The sequence below is a fragment of the Perognathus longimembris genome, chromosome 16, assembly GCF_023159225.1.
Source record: "Perognathus longimembris pacificus isolate PPM17 chromosome 16, ASM2315922v1, whole genome shotgun sequence".
In the NCBI taxonomy this organism is placed as follows: Eukaryota; Metazoa; Chordata; class Mammalia; order Rodentia; family Heteromyidae; genus Perognathus; species Perognathus longimembris.
In genome coordinates this window covers 6,860,858-6,882,190 of record NC_063176.1, presented here as the reverse complement: position 1 = coordinate 6,882,190, position 21,333 = coordinate 6,860,858, and the positions used below count along the sequence as shown (strand labels likewise).

General features: G+C 49.5%; 1 protein-coding gene across 1 annotated transcript in view; it reads left to right on the top strand.

Moving 5' to 3' along the window:
- The window catches only part of Igfbp7 (insulin like growth factor binding protein 7), a 59,723-nt gene that overhangs the window by 34,229 nt on the left and 4,161 nt on the right, over positions 1-21,333 (top strand). Inside the window, exon 2 of the mRNA XM_048364811.1 lies at positions 16,259-16,368. Within this exon, the coding sequence (XP_048220768.1) occupies positions 16,259-16,368 (110 nt within the window). The remainder of the gene's footprint in view (positions 1-16,258; positions 16,369-21,333) is intronic.

The following is a 21,333-nucleotide window of genomic DNA, read 5'->3' as shown; positions in this document are numbered from 1 at the left end:
TAGAATCTACCTAAGTTTCCACCAGTGAGTGACTGGGCAAAGAAGCAGCTGGGACCGTGGTAGTTACCAGGGGCTGGGGAAGGGGAATTGTAGAAGATAAGCAAGGCGTACAGAGCTCCAGTTAGATAGGAATTGTTGTTGGCTTTGTTGTTTGCTTACTTTGAAGATATAATTAATAACATATGACACAATTCAAGAATGGTAAAGAGATTACATTTCACATGTCCTCACTGCGAAACCAGTTATGTATCTGAGGTGATGCCTACGTGAATTCTCCTGGCTGAGTTACTCCACATTGTATTCATAAATCATAGTGCCCCTTTTGTATTCCATTCATTGAGATGACTACGTTGTCACTTGTGCAGTTAAACACACACATGCACCACCAGAGAGGGAGTCAATGAGAGATTCATCAGAGGTTTCCTGATGGCAGTAGGCCATTGGAGTCGCCATACCGTAAGGACCGTGGCTTTGACCCACTGTGAGAGAGGAGCCTCCGGAAGGACTTTGTACCAGTTAGACCTTGATTGGCCGGTGCAGCAACTGGGTAGGGCCTTCGGGCTTTGGTCTCCACTGCACATGCTTCTACCTCTACATTCCTTCTGGGGAAGGAGGCGTAGCTCTGACTCACTGGCCTGTGGGGCCATCTTACGGAAGGCGCTCATTGGCCTGCTGGCATTTCCAGTGCTGCAGAGTTGAGAGCGAACCCTTCATCCCCGCCCAGGTTTCCTCCAGAACCTTTCCAAACCCTAACTTTCTTAACCTCCATAGACTCGATGGAAGAACCAGAGTCCTGATTCATCTCCCCTGCTGCCACTTGCTTGGCAGAAAATACAAGACGATAGTGTGTGTGTGTGTGTGTGTGTGTGTGTGTGTGTGTGTGTGTGTGTGTGTGTGTGTGTCTGGGGAAAGTATGTGTTCTTTGTTTTCCTGTCTCAGCCTGTGGGTGAGCTGGCACCTGGGACCATGGGGAAAGCTCCCCCCATGGGCTGAGGTCACCCCGGGAGTTCTACCCCATACTCTCGTGATGTTCCCAGATTCCAGAGCAAGCTGCAGTTTTCCAGCCGACAGCTCAGAGGAACTGGGGAAATGGTTTGCCTAGAGCCAGCCTTATCTTCTTTGTCCATGTTTCATGCGTGCAAATGGGCTTTGCGGGTTGTTTCTCTGAAATCCATCTTTTCCATTATAACATGATTGCTGATCGATACAGACGTCCCTCTTTGACATTCATTGTTTTTGGTTTCTTCCTTTCGATGATCACATATTCATTGTGCAAAATAGTGTATGTCTTTATGCCATTTCATCCATGTGTACAATGTATTTTGATTAAATGCACTGTCTTCAATGGCCCTCACTTGCCCCCGCCCCAAACTCCAGCTGTTCCCCATCCTCTTTCCAAAACTTTCTTTGTAGCCTCTCTGACACTCTTCCGTAGTTATCCCCCCCTTCACACCAGCATGACCAGTGACCTTGGATTTTTAAATCTTACAAACTGCCTAACTTTGCTACCAAGTCAGTCTTTTGTCAGTTAGGTTTTACGTTTTAAGGGAAATGGCTACTTTTTGAAAATAGAGTTTTAATGGATGATGTGTGCTAGCTATGTATAAAAAACAAAGTTCAGTCACTCTGGTCATCTTAGTTCTCTCCTTGAGCAGCTGAATCAGTGGTCCAAGAAGGAGCCCAGGAACGGCAGGCCCAAGCATTGAACTACTGGTGCCTATGAACCGCTGAGGACCTATACGTAAATAGGTCACAGCTAATCCAAATCTCCGTGCTTTAGCCTTTCAAAGCTCTTCCGCTCATGGGAGCCAGGAAGCAAACGGAGTCCCAAGGGGGCCACAAGATACTCTTCAGAGCTACTTCCCAAAGTTTCCATCACCTGCCAAAAAAGAGCCACCAGCTGGGTCAAAGTGTTCAATAGCTGAGCCCTGCGGAGCCCTTTCCTATTAAGCCATACGGTTGGTGTTACAACAGTCCTTCCTCGGCTGCTGAGCCATTTTCCACCGGTGTTTTCCTCTTAAGGAACAGATTCAACTACTCAGGAAAAGTTACTGGTCTAACTACAAAGATGGCTATTCATATCAGTGGTGATTAAGTGACTTTTCAAAATCTCTTTGGAATTGAATCTTTAGCAATGCCCATTTTAGGTCTGATTATCAGTGTGTTTCAGAGGGGGGAAAACAACTTTTAATCATTTTCGTTTTTGTGCTGGTATTAGGGCTTGAACTCAAAGCCTCACATTGTCTCTTGGCTTTTCGTTCAAGGCTGGTGCTCTACCACTTGAACCATTTCTCCATTGCTAGCTTTTTGCTGCTTAAATAGATATAAAAAGCCTCATGGACTTTTCTGCCTGTGAGCCTCAGGTCTCAGACTCCTCAGTAGCTAGAATTACAGGCATGAGCCACCAGTACTTGGCTCCTTTCATCGTGTTCTGACTGTGTTGCGTACCATTTGTGGAAGGCTTCCTAGCGCTCCAACAGTGAATATTTATTGTTATTATTATAGGTTAAAGTGCTACTTGCTCATTTTTAAAAAGAAAGTTTGACCCTAGGGCTTACCTTGAGAGGGACTGGCTTCTCCTTTTCAGTCCCAGCTTTCAGGCCCCCACAGATAGGGGTGAAAGTTGGAGACAGGCTGCATGATTTGTGTCGGACTTCGCCCAAGGGATCTTGTTCCTGTTTTCGCTAGTTGAGTTCACGCTGAGTTTTCTTCTTTTCGACGTCAGTTCAGCTGACACTTGGGCTCGGAGACCGTATCCTTTCCCATGAAGTAGATGAACTGGGCTGGTTTTCCACTTCTTCCTCTTAACACAGGCAACCGATTCTTGAGAGCAGCGAGGTCTTGATGTCTGAAGTCAGCCAACTTAGCTGAGCTCAGAGTTCCACTCATCCCTGAGCAACCGCATTCCTAAAAGCCTCCCACATTTTTGATGGAGACTTCCTGAGGATGCACCCAAAAGCTACGGACTAGGGAGATGGGACATGCACTTCAAGGCCAATTTCAAGAGTACTGAGCACATTTTCTCCTCTGTGTTGATAAAGGAGTTTCCTACTCTATGTATGGCCACTCTGGAGAGGTGCCATATCTGAACTCCTGTCCCTATTTTATGAGGAAATTATTACTTAAAAAAATAAAATCCCCTCTATGCCTAAACAAGAACGAAATCCCCGTGGTTGGAGCTAAGGGAAACCTCAGTTGCCTTAGAAGACAAACCTGTGGAGAGTAAGGTAGGAAGGGGCTCACCCATGGGAACACTTTGTCCATGGTTGTTCCCAGTCCTTGTGAAGTTCTCACGTTCTCATCTTCACCTTCCAATATCCAGTCTACTTCCTGTTTTCTTCCTACACTGTGAAAGGTAAGAGCGAAATTCAAGTAAGACCGAAAAACAAAAGCACCCAACTCCTAAAAAGAAAGCACGACACATCCTAGAAGAACAGTCATTGCCTACCAATAACCAAAGTTAGCCAAGAAAAGACTTTTCTGTTCCTGTCATTACAATGAAGAGTAGCAAAGAAAGCTCCCTGCCCCAGCACCTTCCTTCCCAGGTAATAGCACTCCGGGTATGTGAACATGGCTTTTCCTGGCTCGCACCTCCCAGAGCTCACTTCCGACAGGACGGGCTCCTCGTGGTCACAGCTTGATGACAGCAAGTATGACTACATGATCATTCCCAAGCCTACGCCCGTCCATCGGTTCCCACCCAGCCAGGCCCCCCTCTCCCGTGATCAGAGCCGCCTGCCGGTGTTCACAGCAGGGAGGGTGGGGTGTGCCCTTCTGGGCCTCACTGAACAGTCTCATCCTTCCAAGTCTGGATTGTCCACTGCGCCAGCATCTAGCACCTTCTTTGGTATGCGTTTGCTCTCGGCAGTCGGGAGAATCATCCTGTAGCTGTGCTAGAATGGACCCTGAGGTCTTAGGACTGTACAAGCCAAGCACACAGTAGCACACCTCACAAGCAGTGGCGGTGGGGGGGGGGGGGGGAGAGAAAGAAAATCGGCCGTCAAGAGGGAAAGAGAACCATCTTATTCCAGGGTCAGCCTTAAGCATGACAATAGAAAAATATCAAATAAAAAGGGGGTGGGGGGGAGAAGAAATGCTAAATCCTACTAAGAAGCTGCGAGAACCCTCCGCAGAGAGTGGCAGCCCGCATGGCCGGCGCTGCCCCCACCAAAGCCTGGAAAGGTCCCTGTCCTGTGAACCCTGTCCCAACAGAGGGGTGATCTGAGTGCAGGGAGGAGCTCCAGCGAACAGGACATTCACCAGGAGCCACAAGGGAAGGAGGTGGAGTCCATGTTAGGGTGCAGGGAGACAGAAGAAAAGCAGGGCTGGTGGGGTGGGAACCGATGGCTCCATGAACGTGAAGATGGAATGGCCCAGAAGGAGGGCTGTGGAGATGCCGGGAGCAGAGGGCACCCCCTCCTGACAAAGCAGGGGGAGTCCCGTGCCTCCCTCTGTGCCCCTGGGTCGCTGAATAATAGCAGCCCCCCAAGTGTCATCTCTGCGGTCATTGTCAGGTTCCCCTCCCCTTCACCAAAGGCAGCTTGCTGGCCCTGCGTAGTGACCGTGAGGACTTTCTCGCTCCCCGGAAGCCCTGCCATTGTCTCTCCGCCTCTCTCCTTCCCTCTCTCTTCCTCCTCTCTGAGCCCCGCCTACCCTGAAGCCATGTTTTCATGGAGTGCTTCCCCCTACAGTTGTCTTTTTTTTTTTTAAGTTCTAATTTCAGACCCCACAACCCAGACCGATCTGGGAGCACAGCCCAGCTCTGAGTTGTTTTTGAAGGCCTTCCAGTGAGTCTATCACACAGCCAGAACTAGCACCCATGGGCTCCTACCCCCGAGCAGGGCTTTCCCCGCCGCCTCCGTGTGTCCAGCTGCAGGTCAGTTCCGCTCCCGCCGTCTGTGAGATCGCTTCCACCTGCCTCACCGTGTGGACGCTGAAGAAGCTGTCTGGTAACTGGCATCTGAGACGCCCGCGCTGTCCAACTCTCAGGGCTGCTCTCAGAGCCATGAGCCTCACCCAAAAGATCGCCCAGGATTCCTGCTCTGTGAGGTCTTCCCGGGGCAAAGGGCGGCACCCGGGGCTTGCCTGGTTCTCACAGAGACAGAGAACTTTAGTCTTCTCTTAAAGACTCAGTGAATTGGGCTCCCTGGTGCTCCTGAGAATGCATGTCTCAACCTTCTTTAATTCTCCAAAAAATTCCAGACCACTAGATTTAGCAAGTTCAATTGTCCGGAAGTTGAGTTCCCTAAGAGGCAGGGATTCAGGACATCTATTTCTTTTGTCCTTTCCTTTTTAAAAACTCTACCGAAACGGGATCTCATTTGATAGTCCAGGTGGCCAGCCTGGAACTCAAGATCCTCCTGCCTTGGCCTCCCAAGTTCTGGAATTACAGGTGTGTGCCATCCCATTTCAAGGAAATATCCATCTAGCCAAACGAAACCCCTCACTGGTCAGTCCAGAGTGTGTGGATGGAGACAAAGCTCTGAGGGGGGGAGACCTTCCGACTCAGGGAGATACACTTCGTATGGTGGTCTCGGGAAGCATTTCACAGTGCCAGGCTGCCTGAGGATTTAGGAGAGGGGATGAGCCTCCAGTCAGAGATGGGGAGCCCTGGAGCAACTCACTGTGTAGGAAGGCAGGAACAGATGTGTCCATCCACATGATTGGCCAATACGTGCCCTCCTGCGAAAACTTCCTGAAAGCCAGCCAGCAAGCAAGAATCCTGTGTTTGTACAAGAGGAAAAAGCAACTCAATTCATTTTGTCAAATCTGTATTTGGATTTGAGGTAGCAGCCTCCTGTACTGCAGAAATTTTCACACATCACATGTGAGTCATAATCTAGACAGGACAGGCCCATCATTTGTGAGGGGAAAAAGTGACTTCCAAGGCTATGTTAATACAGACAAGAAACAGTCAGGTAACTAGGGAGTTTTCCCTCCAGAAAGTCAGTTCTTCCACAGCTCAAATCCGAATAAAATCTGCCCCTGGGCTTAACTCGTGTGAGCACCCGTCTGTGCATTACAGTGGTAGTCTCCATACCCCATCTTTTGGGCAAGCGCTGTTGGAGACGTGAGCTCACGTCTTGGCAGCATCACCACACGGGCCACGTCAGCTCCTCTGCTGGGAGGGGGTCACACCCAGCTCACCTGGACGCGACTTTTCCAACCTCCAGGGATGACCAAGACCACATGTGACAGAATCGCCTATGAGCAGTAGCCAACCAGGCCCTGCGTGCAGGCTCTGAGTCCACAGCCCGTTTTTTTCTTGTTTTGGACCCACACAAAGAAAAGAAAAAGAGTAAGAAAAGAAACAAACCACCGGGGCTGGGGATGTGGCCTAGTGGCAAGAGTGCTCGCCTCGTATACATGAAGCCCTGGGTTCGATTCCCCAGCACCACATATACAGAAAATGGCCAGAAGGGGCGCTGTGGCTCAAGTGGCAGAGTGCTAGCCTTGAGCAAAAAGAAGCCAGGGACAGTGCTCAGGCCCTGAGTTCAAGACCCAGGACTGGCCAAAAAAAAAAAAAAGAAACAAACCACCATCCAATAAGATTTGTCCACAAGCAACAAATTGCAAGAGATGACTTCCTGCTGGTGGTCTCTGAGCAGTGAACCGTAGGGAAATGATTTTGAGCTATTGCAGGGTCCACTATCTACGGGGAGATTCTCAGCATCGCCGTTTGGAGTCAAAATGAAGTCTCTGGTTAAGGGAGAAGCACAGAGGAATCAGCTGGGAATGTGATCACGGGGTCTGTGTTTGCTGTCCCAGGGCCTCTCCGCCTGGAGGCCTAGCGGGGCGTCAGGACAGGTCCTAAGGCCACCTGTCTGCCTTGTGGGGGCTGGATGGGCAGCAGGAAGCTGCTAGAACTCCCTCTGTGGAGAGAGAGCCAAGATGGCTTTCTTCCACAGGAAGGAACCCCGGGTGACCTTCCCAGGACCGAAATGCAAACGCGGCCATGTTCACCTGGGCCCCACTGGTGCCCACCTCTCAGTCCATTTTTCTCTCCCCAGGGGGGTTAATGCCTCCTTGTTACCAGGTTGGATCCTCAACTCAGCAAATCTGAACATCTCAATCCATCCTTCCGCACTGCAGTCCAGCGCCTTCCCCATCAGTATCCTGCCTCTGCAATATGGCAGCCTCTTCCAGCCTTGGCCTGTGACCTTTTCTCCTGTCTCTACAGCCAATCCGTTAGTACTCACAGGGGTCATTCTTTCTGAGCAATCAGCTTCCACTCTTTCCTTTCACTTCCCATCGCCATAGCCTTTGCGAAGGCGCTTGGGCCCCGCCGAGACCCAATACAGCCGCAGAGGCCTCCAAAATCACCTCCTAAAATGCTACTTGAGTTGTGTCACTCTTGCACTCACAGATACACTGGACTTTAAATTCTGGGATAAAAAACCAATATATCCTGAGAAAAAGAACTAATGTTTATTGAGTAAAGCTTTATCCGGTGCTAATTGTGTCTATTTCATCTTTCTATTCATCTTAGCAATTTAGAATCTTTTTTTTTTTTTTTTTTTTTTTTTTTTGGCCAGTCGTGGGCCTTGGACTCAGGGCCTGAGCACTGTCCCTGGCTTCTTCCCGCTCAAGGCTAGCACTCTGCCACTTAAGCCACAGCGCCGCTTCTGGCCATTTTCTGTATATGTGGTGCTGGGGAATCGAACCTAGGGCCTCGTGTATCCGAGGCAGGCACTCTTGCCACTAGGCTATATCCCCAGCCCGCAATTTAGAATCTTATTGTCCCATTTCACAGAAGAATAAGCTAACTGAAATCAAACAACTGGAGCAATATTGCATAACTCAGAAGTAGTAGAACAAACAAATCCCTCATTTTGGTCTATGCTCCAAACGGACTGCAGTCTATTACAAACATTGCTAGTGGTTTCTTTATGGTCTATTTGTCCTCAGTTTCCCTTACACCATCATACCTTAGTTCAAAAAAAGAGGAAACAATTTTACATACCTTTTACCCAGACAATGTTTAGCAAGGCCTTAGTATTATGAACTGTTATTTTTTTTCCTTCAGACTGAAGTATAAATACTAGCAGTAGCTGCTATAACCACATAATTTTTCCTTCAACTAATAAGTACTTTATTAATTTTTTTCTTGCCAGTCTTGGGGCTTGAACTCAGGGCCTGGGCGCTGTCCCTGAGCTTCTTTTGCTCAGCACTTCTTTGGCTAGCACTCTGCCACTTGAGCCACAGCACCACTTCTGGCTTTTTCTGTTATGTGGTACTGAGGAATCGAACTGAGTGCTTCATGCGTGCTAGGCAAGCACTCTACCCCTAAGCCACATTCCCAGCCCCCCTGTATTAAATTTTACTTCCCTGATTTAATTAAATTGTATTTACTTACGACAAATAAATTCCTTATTGAATCTGGCCTATGCTGTTTAAAATGTAGTCTTCTCATTTGCTTGGCTCAGCAGGTCCCCCGAGACTGTGTGCTCCATTCCCATACCAGTGTTCCGTTTCTACATCACTCGACCTCGGGAAGTTCCCAAAACGCCTTGGCAGGTAGCTCTGCTCTTTAATTAGCTGTACAGTTTCTGCTTCCCCTTATGTAATATCAGGAAGTTTCTACTTGTTTCATCCCCTTCCACCTCTTGGCCATCGCGCCTTCCTACTATTCTTTTCCCATTTGGTACTTTTGTTCGGTCCTTTCCCCCTGTATGCGTTATCGGAATCTCATCTTAGTTTAAGGACGTTTGCCAACTTGTCTGAAGTCCTTATCTCCATATGTGGCATCTGAAATCTTCCTTAAGTCCCCCGGTCCCCTTATTTGGTAAGAACGCACACACTCTAAGAACCATTTCAGGTCCAGCATCATTAAGAGCCAAGAGGATCTGATTTGCAGATCTGCCCTAACTTGGAAGAGTCCTTATGCTCGCGGCGCCAGCCATGTTAATAAGGGTTCCGTGAGTCCCATAAAGTAAGTAATATAACTCACTTTGATGCAAAACCCTTTATTTCAGGCATGAGGTGATGGATGAGCCTTTGAGTGATACATGCTGGAATTAACCTGCATCACCTGGCCATACACTAGTTGGCTGGTGGGTAGAAAGCAGTCCAGAGACCTTGGTTATGATGGAAAGATAGGCAAGTAGAAGACTTGTGAAAATTAAGGTGACTTATGAATCCACCAGCTGAGAACTAGAATGCCAAACTGTTACAGTTATAAAAACTCATATGACAGTTATCAGCTTGACAGTGTCGTAGAGGTGCATTTTTAAGACATGGGTGACTTGTGGGCTTTCGTTGCCGAATCATGTTGTGCTGAGGTTGTTGGCGTCTCTATTTACCCACTGTGCATGGTGTAGACTTTCCTTCTCTCCAGTGAACATGAGAAACGTAATACCATACTTCTTGGCTCCGTTCTGTCATCATGGAAAGGTTGATGCTCTAAGCTGTGTGAACAAACTCTGAATCCAACAAGGACTTTAGAGAAGAAATAAGTAAGGACCGATTTTGTAAAATCACCATTATAATCATCTCAGAGGGAGATGAAACTGTTGTCTTGAAACTTCATCTAAAGGGAAAGGATTTGACAAGCGACAAGCGGGGAGATAGTCTGAGGAGACAAGGGTATTGACACAAAGGAAAGTTCTGGAAGTGGTAATGCATAAAAAAAAAAGTGAGTGGACATGGTAACAAGCAGAGGGTTGGCATAGAAATAAAGAAAAGTTAATTTTCAGAGAAAAAAAAAAACAGATGGAGTGAATGAGACAAACAACAAAACAAAAAGTATCTAGTGAAGCCAGACTCGAGTGGCTCACACCTGTAATCCTAGCCACTCAAGCACATGAGATCTGAGGATTTAGTAGAAACCAGCTTTGAGGAAACAAGTTCACGGACAGTGCCCAGGCCCTAAGTTCAAGCCACAGGACTGACACTAAGAAAAAAGCAGTATATAATTGACTATGACTGGAGGATGGGCACTGGGTGAAAAATTTAACTTTTATTCTATTGGCTTCGATTTTTAAATTACTACACACTTGATTTTGATCTAGGAATTTATTTCTGAGGCTCAGTGGACTATACTCAGTTTCAAAAGATGACCTTTCCTGACATCCACTTGGCCCTTTCGGGTTGAAAACTTGGCTAACTAGATAACAGCTGCTATCTGTCTACATTGCACTTGTTCCGCTCCTGGGAGAATGGGAAGTGCACAGGGTACGTGGGTGTTCGAGTGCAGGGCTCGTTTGCAATGCACGGAGACCTCCAGAGCCAGGCAGGGGGCTTGAGAACTGCATGGGCGTTGAAGGTGCCCAGCATCTCTGCTCTGGGTCGTTCCCGATAGAGGGCCTCACTTCCAACCCGAAGACGGGCCCTGGAGTCTTGCCCTAAAACAATGGCCAAGTGGCTTCACTAAGGTCGATGGCAGAGGACCCGGCATCCAGTGCTCCGATTCCACAGAGCTTTGCTGTTTTTCAAACAGCGGCCCCGTGAGGACATCTCGGGTCAGGTCCCGGAAGTCCTGTGTGCTCTGCCAGAAACTAGGAAATTGTTCACATACTTCCCTAAATGCATCCCTCCCGGTGCTTTTCAGAGGTTAACCCATTTTAACTCTGCCTTTTTTCTTTTTCTGTGTTTTTTTTTTTTACAACTTCCTATAAAACCAATTTAAATGAATCACGGGTACAATTCCAAATTAACTCTATTTCCAGGTCTTTCCCACATGTCCTTGGTGTGTTTTGTGAGAAGTAGCCTTTTTCAACTTCTTCAGAACTAAATTGTAACATTCCAGATTTAAATGCATCCATCTATAACTCTTTCTTTTCTATCTCTGTAGCCATCCTTCTCAGGACATCGTACTTCTGGGTCAGAAGCAAGTGCTCCTGAAGCAATCACGGGGCTGGCACTTAAAGGGGGTAAATGAAGGCAGCTGACTTAGTTGACTGAGGTTAACACCCTGCAGAAAGCTCTGCCGGACACTGATTCATTACATTGAATTTTTGTTTTGTTTTGTTTTGTTTTTTTTGGCCAGTCCTGGGGCTCAGGGCCTGAGCACTGTCCCTGGCTTCTTTTTGCTCAAGGCTAGCACTCTGCCACTTGAGCCACAGCGCCACCTCTGGCCGTTTTCTGTATATGTGGTGCTGGGGAATTGAACCCAGGGCCTCATGTATAGGAGGCAAGCGCTCTTGCCACTAGGCCATATCCCCAGCCCCTACATTGAATTTTTAATTCCTACCAAATTTAGAACTTTGTTGCTACAACTTCATTTAACATCTGGCTGTCTTTCTTGTTTCCTTCTCTTTTCCTTCCTCCCTTTTTCTTCTTTCTCTTCAAGGAATGATTGAAGAGCTCAGAGCATCCTTGAGAGCCTGCCTAGCAAGAAGGAGGCCCTGATTTCAACCCCAGTACTGATAGAGACAGACAGACGGAGAGTATCTAAAATGATTAGGCAAGAGTTAAAAAGAAAAATAGGAAATAAGAAGACCTGAAGAAGCCAGGCACCAGTCACATCTATAATCCTAGCTACTCAGGAGGCTGAGATCTGTGGATCACAGTTCGAAGCCAACCTGGGCAGGAAAGTCCTTGAGACTCTTATCTCCAGTGAATCACCAGAAAGCCAGATGTGGAGCTGTGGCTCAAAGTGGTAGAGTGTAACCTTGAGCAAAAAAGCTCAAGGGCAGGGCTTGGGCCCTGAGTTCAAGCCCCATGACTGACAAAAAAAAAAAAGAAGAAGAAGAAATAAAAAGAGCTGGAGCTAGATGTTGATTGCTGGGGAGAATTTTAGAGGATTCAAAGAGATTGTAAGAAAATTAGTTCACTGTGTAGAAGAAAACAGGGTGGCCTGATTTGGAGACAGTCACTTGAGATGGGAACACGGGTGGGCTTGAAGTCAGTAGCAGGCAGGAGTGTGGACAGCGCAGCTGTTTCCTGACCTTCCCTGAGTGAGTAAGGGCCAGAGAGAAGCAGTGGACGTCGGTCAGTCTACGGACAGGATGTGTGCTAGACAAAGATGTGAGCAGCCTGGAAACCTTCATGGAAAAGGGCAAGAATAAATAAATAACCGGGCCTCCCCGGGTGTTTGTCCCCATGCATTGCAAACGCTGCGACTTGTTTTAATTGGAGCACAGACACTGAGGATGATTTAGATGGCGATGTCGTGACTCATGGCCTGGCCTTGAGAACCGCTTTGAGCTCTGTGCGTGAGAAAGCCCGCTCCGAGTGAACTGAAAGCTTTTTAACTCTTGAGGACAGGAATTCATTCTGGATCTTCTTTGGCCTTCTTGGGAGAGAAGACCGAGGGGAGAGACGGAGCAGTGATTTCACAGTTAGTGAGCCAAGTGCTCTCCTGCAGGAGAGCTGAGCCCACCGCGGGCGGCAGTAGTGAAATCGGCCATCCAATCGACGATGAGGAGCGGCAGTAGTGAAATCGGCCATCCAATCAACGATGAGGAGCGGCAGTAGTGAAATCGGCCATCCAATCAGCGATGAGGAGCGGTAGGGGTCAGGGCCAGGGCAGGGCACTTCCCCGACTGCCCTGCTTGCCATCCTCCCGGCCGGTCACGCTGCCGCCATCGCTCCCGACCACACTTGACCTTGGGTGGCTTCCATGGCCTGTGCTTGTTCCCAGGGAATTTCCAGCCCTGGTCGAAAGCAGCAAAGAACCAGAGGGAGCCTGGTGGGGAGATATTCTGGGTGTCGACTCCGAACAAAGTGAACGGATGGAATCCTGATCAGATTCTCCCAACCCAGAAAGTCAAGGGGAGGCCAACCCGCCTCTATCTACTCTGTGAGATCGACTGGGCACTATTCATCTGCTCCTTTACTGACCCCATTTGCCTTCGTAAGAGAGTAGGTATCGGAAATGGAAGGGCCTTTTATAGGTAGCACTTAACAATTTAGGTGTTTATTAAGTACTTGTGCTGTTGAGTCTGACCTTCATTCAAAGGGGTATTTGTAAGTGCCATATAGCAACCTGGCCCTAAAGGCCTCCTTTTCTCATCCTACCATCACCCCATAAGAGTTAAGGGATCATGCTGGTTTTTAGGGCATGGAAATCCTGTAGAATTCTAGAGGTAGCCTGGTAGTGGATGGATGTTTGCAGATTAGGCTAAGTGTGAACTCAGCCCATTCATTTAAAGTTGAGAGAAGGAGAAATCACAGTCTAATCTGTCCTCACCTTGAACTCCCTAGGGATGGCTTGTATTCACAGTAGTCTGGAGTTCACATCTATTTAAAGAACTCTTTCTGGGCACTGATGGTCCATGATCCCAAGTACTCGGGAGGTAGAAAGTGGACGATCACAGAGAAAAGCCAGCACAAGGAAAAACTACGAAGACTCCATTGCTACCTAGCCATATATGGTGGTCGGTACCTGTAGTCCCAGCCACCTGGAAGATGGTAGACAGAATCACAGTACTAGGCCAGCCCTGGGCCAAAGTGTGAGACCCTATCTAAAATAATAACTAAAACCAAAAAAAAAAAGAGGGGCTAGCAGCAAGGTACAGGCAGTAAAGTGCCTGCCTAGCTAGTGCACAGGCCCCGAGTTCAAATCCTAGTACCATTCCCCTTACCCCTCAAAAAATAAAAATAAAAGTTATGCTATGGGACACGTCACAGCAAGCCCTGACAAAATGGCAGGCTGGCAGTGTCCCAGCCTGTGGCGCAGAGGACATGGACACGGGTTAGAACGAGTGGCGTTGTGCAGGGCTGAGGCCCCGAGTGTACAATAGGACCTTCGTGCGTTGCGCGTGTGGCTTTGAGGGGGTGAGCGGGCAGCTTTGTTCCCGAGCACCCCCCCATCTCTGAACACTGGTGTATTCTTCCCAGAACAATCCTTGGAGATCCCCTGAGCTTTGAGGTCAGGCTGCTAAGCCCCTGTGTGGGAGGAAGGATGGAGCAGCGGGGGGGGGGGGGGGGGGGGGGGTGTTGAGGGAGGGGTGCAGCCCTGAGGTGTAGGAGAGGAGTTCCAAGTCCAGCCAGATCCGGTTATGTGGTGCCCAAGCCCTTGGGGTCCCCAGCCCCCCCCCCAAAGAAGCTAGACTAGGGGGAGGCTCAGCCCTTGGCTGGGGTGTGTACTGTTGCAGTCAGACTAGGGAACAGACAGACTAGGACAGACAGACACCCAGGCGCGCCGGGCTCACGCACCGCAGTGTGGGCACAGAAACCGGGGCTCCCGGCCCAGCACGTCACCCCTACGGGGCGGGGGAAACACGCACAGCGTGGATTTAGACCTGTCCACACTTGGATTGTGTTGCACCCGCGTAGGAGTGGGAGAGCAAGGGAACTATCCCAGGGGATTGTCAAAAGGGCTTCCAGTCCTTGGGACGAGTGGGAAAATCTTCCAGGCCGGGTCATTTCCTCTCGGCCTCAGGGAATCCATGCGCTGGAAATAACCTTGCTGCAGAAGGGAGACTTTGTGTCTTTTGAGGGCTGAGGATGCCAGAAAAACTTTCCAGGCCTAAAGGGGAGCTGGTCCCTTTCCCAGGCCCCTGGGGCAAGAGCCCCCCTCCCCCCAGCTTAACATGTGACTGGGCTACAGGACCCTCTGGAAGCTGACCTTTGAGAGTGGGAGGGAATCATTAACGCACTCATTGAAGACGCGGCAGAATGGGAGGAGGCGCCCGGCTAGCTGGAGCTCAGCATGTTGTCCCTCACGGGAAAGCCAGGATGGGAGGGGCGGGGGGGCTCTGGGTCCCCTCCCCCGCCGACTGTCCCCATCTCTGTGAAGGCCCCAGGTGGCCGAACCCTCACTTGAAATCAGCAGAAGTTAGCTGGGCTGGGCGCCCGTGGCCAGTGGCTCAGATCTCAGTGGCTGAGACCTGAAGATGATGGTTTGAAGCCAGCCCAGGCAGACAAACCCAAGAGACTCCCACCTGCAATTAACCGGCAAAAACAAAATAATAAGGGGCTGGGGATATGGCCTAGTGGCAAGAGTGCTTGCCTCGTATACATGAGGCCCTGGGTTCGATTCCCCAGCACCACATATACAGAAAATGGCCAGAAGTGGCGCTGTGGCTCAAGTGGCAGAGTGCTGGCCTTGAGCAAAAAGAAGCCAGGGACAGTGCTCAGGCCCAGAGTTTAAGGCCCGACTGGCCAAAATAATAATAATAATTATTATTATTATTAAATAAGGAAGTATGTCTCAAGTAGCAGATCACCAGCCTAATACTGTTCCCGAAAGTTCTTCCTAGAGCTAAGGAAAAGTGTGCGGATCTGAGGTCAAGCCCCAGTGGCAGCACACACACGCCCTCACACACAGACTCACACACGCATGTGGACTTTCTTCCTGAGGAAACCATGATAAAGAAGGGGAAGGCTGGTTCCAGGGACTTGTGGAGGTGTCGTCTGGCCTGCCAGGGGTCCCATACTTGCTGACTATTTGGGTTCCCCCCAAATGTATTAATACCCCTTGCCGGAGACCTGGGCACTGAGAACCCCGGATAGGACCCATCTACTTAGAGGAGACGCCCACTTTCCTTTCTCAGCTCTCTCTCCACCTGTACTGGGGGAGCGGGGAGGTCCTTCCAGCAATTTCCCTGATACCAGACCTGTCTGGTAAAAGATATCCATCCATCCCAAGTCCCCTTCACAGCCCCTACACTGTCCCCCTCCTCCCTGCTCAGTCTCAGACTGTGCACCCCTACACTGTCCCCCTCCTCCCTGCTCAGTCTCAGACTGTGCACCCCTACACTGTCCCCCTCCTCCCTGCTCAGTCTCAGACTGTGCACCCCTACACTGTCCCCCTCCTCCCTGCTCAGTCTCAGACTGTGCACCGCGCTCAGGACATTTTACCCGGGCCCTTTAGATTCGTTTTCCTCATGACCCAAGGAGCAGCTGTTTATCCTCCTCTCCCGAGCAGAAACACTCGTAAAGCAAAGAAAGAAAACCACCACCACCACCACCAACAATCCCACTATATTAATGGCAATGGTGTCAGATAATACAAAACAGCCGGTCAATTAAAACTCACTGGAGCAGGGTGTGGGAAAGAAGACCGTTTTGTTAGCAGCTTTTTCTTCCTAGTTGTTTTGGTTGGTTTGCTTGTTTCAATTGTTACACACACGCACACACACGCACACACGCACACACACGCACACACACACACACGCCCAGTTATGCTGGTCGCCAGTCTCCTCCCCATAAGTAATCACACACGCCTCCCAGTGCAGATGAGGCTGACTCGCCCGTCCTGTTCAGGGCCGCTGACAGACGCGTTTGGCTTTGTGCCCTCTCTCTCTCTCTCTCTCTCTCTCTCTCTCTCTCTCTCTCTCTCTCTCTCTCTCTCTCTCTCTCTCTCTCGCAGGCCCTTCCATCGTGACGCCCCCCAAGGACATCCGGAACGTCACGGGCGCCCAGGTGTACTTGAGCTGCGAGGTCATCGGGATCCCAACCCCGGTCCTCATCTGGAACAAGGTCAGTAGCACAGACGTCGGGAGGGCGTCCTCACCCCACACGGCGGGCCCCACGGCCCGCTCCTCCAGGCAAAGCCCCGGGGCCCCTCCAGCTGCAGGACGGCTCACTGACCTCCGCACGGTGCCCGGCTGTTCCCCTACTCACCACGTCTGGCAGGGATCCTGAGGAATGACAGAATGACACCGGGTGTCCCAAGGCGTCCCACGGCGGTGCGGTGCGGATGTGTGGGTTCCCTAGCCAGGGCAACAAGGGCCCCGCAAGCCAGGGCTCCTCGGCTCGGCCACTGTGGGGCAGCTGACTCTGCCGAAGGCGCTGCCTGGGCTTCGAACACGTGCAACGGGAGACCACAGCTCCCCGCTCTCACCGCACCCCCCCGCGATCGTGTACACCATACTCCTCCTGGGGAAAACGCATCTCCTCCCTCCCTGCAAGCCGCCTGTAATCCCAGCCACGCAGGAGGCTGAGATCCCAGGATCCCGGTTTGAAGCCAGTCAGGGCGGAAGAGTCCCATAGTCACCCCAAAACCCAGAAGTGGAGGGGTGTCTCAAGGAATAGAGCACTGACCTTGAGCAAAGAAAAGCCACACAAGGGCGCGAGGCCTCAGTTGAAGCCCCAGTGCTACCGGCACACAAGAAGAAAAGAAAAGACATGAAAACACTGTTGTGAAGCTCAACTTCCTCCTCGGCGTGATACAGTTAGCGCATCGTTCCTCTCAGGGTGAAGTGAAATCATGCAGGGCGGTGGTGTGGCTCACTGTAGCTACACAGCACTCAGTACACGACAGCTACAGTTTCTGGAAGCTTCTCCCTTTGAGTGACATTGTCTTGGGACAACGTGAGTGACATTCTCAGCACGTCGGTAGGAGGAAAGAAAGAAAAACAGTTTTCGTTTGTCAAATCCAATAATACTTTGCGATTACAAGGTCCATTTATATTTACGTCCTTGTATAAACTATCTTAGGAAATTAAGAAAAGAAATCATCATGCTCGGGCTAGCGAACACGCAATTGAGTCTAAAAAGACGGAAGCAGACGCTCTCCCAAAGCTTGCTTGCCGACTCCCCAGGACCTCGATGCAGTGTTAGTGTTCGTGTTCGTGTTACACGGCCCAGGCACGGGCTTCTCGAGCTCCTGGAGGGGTTATGGGAAGAGGAGAGAAGCGGGGAAGGAAGGAGGCAGGGAGGGGGGGAGAGAAGGAAGGAGGAAGGGAATCAGGCAACTCCAGCACGCCGATGTCATCAGGAGCCGAGCCCTCCACCTCTGCTCTCGACACAGGGCTCCGCTTCCCTTTCGCTGTGGTGGAGTCCGCCACAGGCCGCTGGGAACTCACACCCTCACCGCCTGAAGGGCCAGGGGAGGTCACCCGGCGACCTCTGGCGACCCCGTGTGGTCAGAGAGCGGCAGTGTGGGTTCCAGGCCCCGCCTAGGGCCCAGGGCGGGGACGGAGCTGACTCCAGCTAGCCGTGGCTGTCCCTGACAGCCCAAGCTTCCGTCGCCGCAGGAGATTGGATTGGAAAAAGAAACAGAGTCTATAATAAGGGGCAGAAATGCAGTCCCCAGACGGGTCCCCTTGGCCTGCCTTGCGGGTGGAGAAGGAGAGTTTTTTTCCCAGAGTGTCCCTAAAAAGCTCGGCGGCAGGGCTGGGGATATAGCCTAGTGGCAAGAGTGCCTGCCTCGGATACACGAGGCCCTAGGTTCGATTCCCCAGCACCACATATACAGAAAACGGCCAGAAGCGGCGCTGTGGCTCAAGTGGCAGAGTGCTAGCCTTGAGCGGGAAGAAGCCAGGGACAGTGCTCAGGCCCTGAGTCCAAGGCCCAGGACTGGCCAAAAAAAAAAAAAAGAAAAAGAAAAAGAAAAACTTCACAATTTATCTTAGCATAATGTGTGGGAAAATAAATAAATAAATACATGTCAAAGTATTAGGAAAAAAAAAAAAAAGCTCGGCGGCAGCTCTACAGTTCCCTGGGGAGACGGACACAATGAGGAGCCAGGGTGACCCCAGGTCCTGGGTATAGAACTTTCCGAGTGACTCAAGAGTCTAATGTTCAGTCCTTGCTCGGCCACACGCGGGCTGAAGCACTGGCAGAGCACGGTGTTCTGCGCCTCTCTTCCTCGCAGCTCTGGGGACTTCATGAGGCGGGGCTCTTGAGAACACCATGATCAAGGGGCGGGGGTGGGGAGGACCAGGGGAAGAAGACCAGAAGAAAAAGAAAAACAGCAGCAGCATCCCTTCATCCTGTAACCTGCCTCCTGGGTGACTTCCGGCCACCTTTCCCGAACCGCATCCCGTGATCAGCGAGTCCCCGAATCAAGGCGGGAATCAAAAGGCGACTGTCAAAAGGTGCTGTCATTGCTTAAGGACACGTTTCATGCCGTGTTTCTTTGTTCAGGCCACGCGAAACCATGTGGGAAACCAGTGGCCATTCGTTTCCCCGGTGTCTCCTGGAAGCAAACGAAGCATACGAAATATTTTTAAATATATCTTTAAAATATTTTGAAATGGGGGCTGGGGATATAGCCTAGTGGCAAGAGCACTTGCCTCCTACACATGAAGCTCTCGGTTCAATTCCCCAGCACCACATATATGGAAAACGGCCAGAAGGGGCGCTGTGGCTCAGGTGGCAGAGTGCTAGCCTTGAGCGGGAAGAAGCCAGGGACAGTGCTCAGGCCCTGAGTCCAAGGCCCAGGACTGGCCAAAAAAAATATATATATATATATATATATATATATATATATATATAAATGTTTCAAAGCTAGTTGAAGCACAAAACAAAAAAAAAAAATAGAAATGAATATTATAGGCCAGGCTTTGGGCGCATGGCCCCCAATCCCTGCGGAAGTAGAGGCAGAAGAATCTTAAGTTCCAGGCCACCTACAGCGGCATAACAAGACCTTGTCTAAAAACATAAAAAAAATGAAATAAACCCCTGGAGAGCTGACATGATTTTGTGGCCCTCTCCGGCTCTGATTCTCCTCCTAGTGGGAACCCTAAAGTAAGTAATGACTTAATACCAAGCTTTTTTTTTTTTTCCTATCTTACAGATTAGTTTATTCTTTGAGATATGTGAGTATTTGCAGGATTGTTTTAGAATTTTTCCCCTCTGCCTGGATGTCTATTTATTTTTTATTCTAACTGAAAAGTATGTATTTATCAATACCTAAACTCTCCTTTACCAAAGTAATGGGGTTAAGTGTGTCACATGAAAGTTCTTGGCACTTGTCTTGCACATAACGCGCAACTTTATTATTTTTTTTTTGGGGGGGGAAGGGTGTTTCTCTTCTTTCGGTACTGGGGACTGAACTCAGGATGTTGTACTTTCAAGGCAAGCACTTTGCCACTGAGCTACCTTCCCAGCCCGAACGCGCAACTTTATATAACTCAATTTAGGGCTGGGAATATGGCCTAGTGGCAAGAGCGCTTGACTCATATACATGAAGCCCTGGGTTCGATTCCTCAGTACCACATATACAGAAAATGGCCAGAAGTGGCGCTGTGGGTGAAGTGGCAGAGTGCTAGCCTTGAGCAGAAAGAAGCCAGGGACAGTGCTCAGGCCCTGAGTCCAAGCCCCATGACTGGCAAAAAAAAAAAAAAAAAATAGTGCTCGGGCTGGGAATATGGCCTAGTGGCAAGAGTGCTTGCCTGGTATATATGAAGCCCTGGGTCCAATTCCCCAGCACCACATATATAGAAAAGGCCAGAAGTGGCGCTGTGGCTCAAGTGGCACAGTGCTAGCCTTGAGCAAAGAGAAGCCAGGGACAGTGCTCAGGCCCTGAGTCCAAAGCCTAGGACTGGCAAAAAAAATAAATAAAATAAATAAATTTAGCGTAGGCACTGGTACTAGGCTTCACCTAACGGCTTGCACACTGTCTCTTAGCTCTTTCGCTCAAGGCTGGTACTCCACCAACTTAAGCCATGGCTCTACCTCCAGTTTTTTTGTTGTTGTTGTTTGTTTTTTGTTTTGCTGATTAATTGAAAATAGTTCCGTGGACTTTCCTGCCTGGGCTGGCTTCAAACTGTGATCCTCAGATCTCAGCCTCTGAGCAGCTGAGATTATTACAGGTGTGAGCCACCATAACCAGCAAATAACCATGTTTTCAGTCTTTACGGAAAAGGTGGTAAACAGGGGGTTACAATTACATAAGTAAGGTAATGAGTACTTGGTTTTTAAACACGGTTACCCCATCCCTCATTTTCTCCCCTTTACCCCTCTACGCCCCTCCCCCACAAGTTGTAGAGTTCATTTCCAACGTCGTATCAAGTGAGTATCAATGTTGCATTAATTCATCTTTTGTCCTGCTGTTTCTGTGATTTCCTTTCCCTTCCAGAGATCAAATAAACTTATATACAAGACACAAGGTACAGACAATTGAGAAACGAAAAAAAAAAAAAAAAGACTATATACAGGACATAATAAGAACCTCTCGGGGCTGGGGATATAGCCTAGTGGCAAGAGTGCCTGCCTCGGATACACGAGGCCCTAGGTTCGATTCCCCAGCACCACATATACAGAAAACGGCCAGAAGCGGCGCTGTGGCTCAAGTGGCAGAGTGCTAGCCTTGAGCGGGAAGAAGCCAGGGACAGTGCTCAGGCCCTGAGTCCAAGGCCCAGGACTGGCCAAAAAAAAAAAAAAAAAAAAAAGAACCTCTCGTTTCCAGTTCTTGCAAACAGAAAATAATGAACAAAACCGAGCCACAGCCCTTTGTCCTTGTTTTTTTTTTTTTTTTTTTTTTTTTTTTTTTGAGACAGGATCTCACTGTTAGAGGCTACCCTCCAAATGTGTTTAGGGCCCAGGCTAGCCTCAAACACATGATCTTTTGTCCCAGTATCTCAAATGCTGAGATTATAAGCAGCCGCACTGAGTCACAAAAGCCTTTTACTAGCGGAAGATTTGCTTTCTTACTTGCTAAGACGCAGATCTTCTGTGCCGTAATGTTTTATTTTTCTGTGTCGGTAATATTTAAAA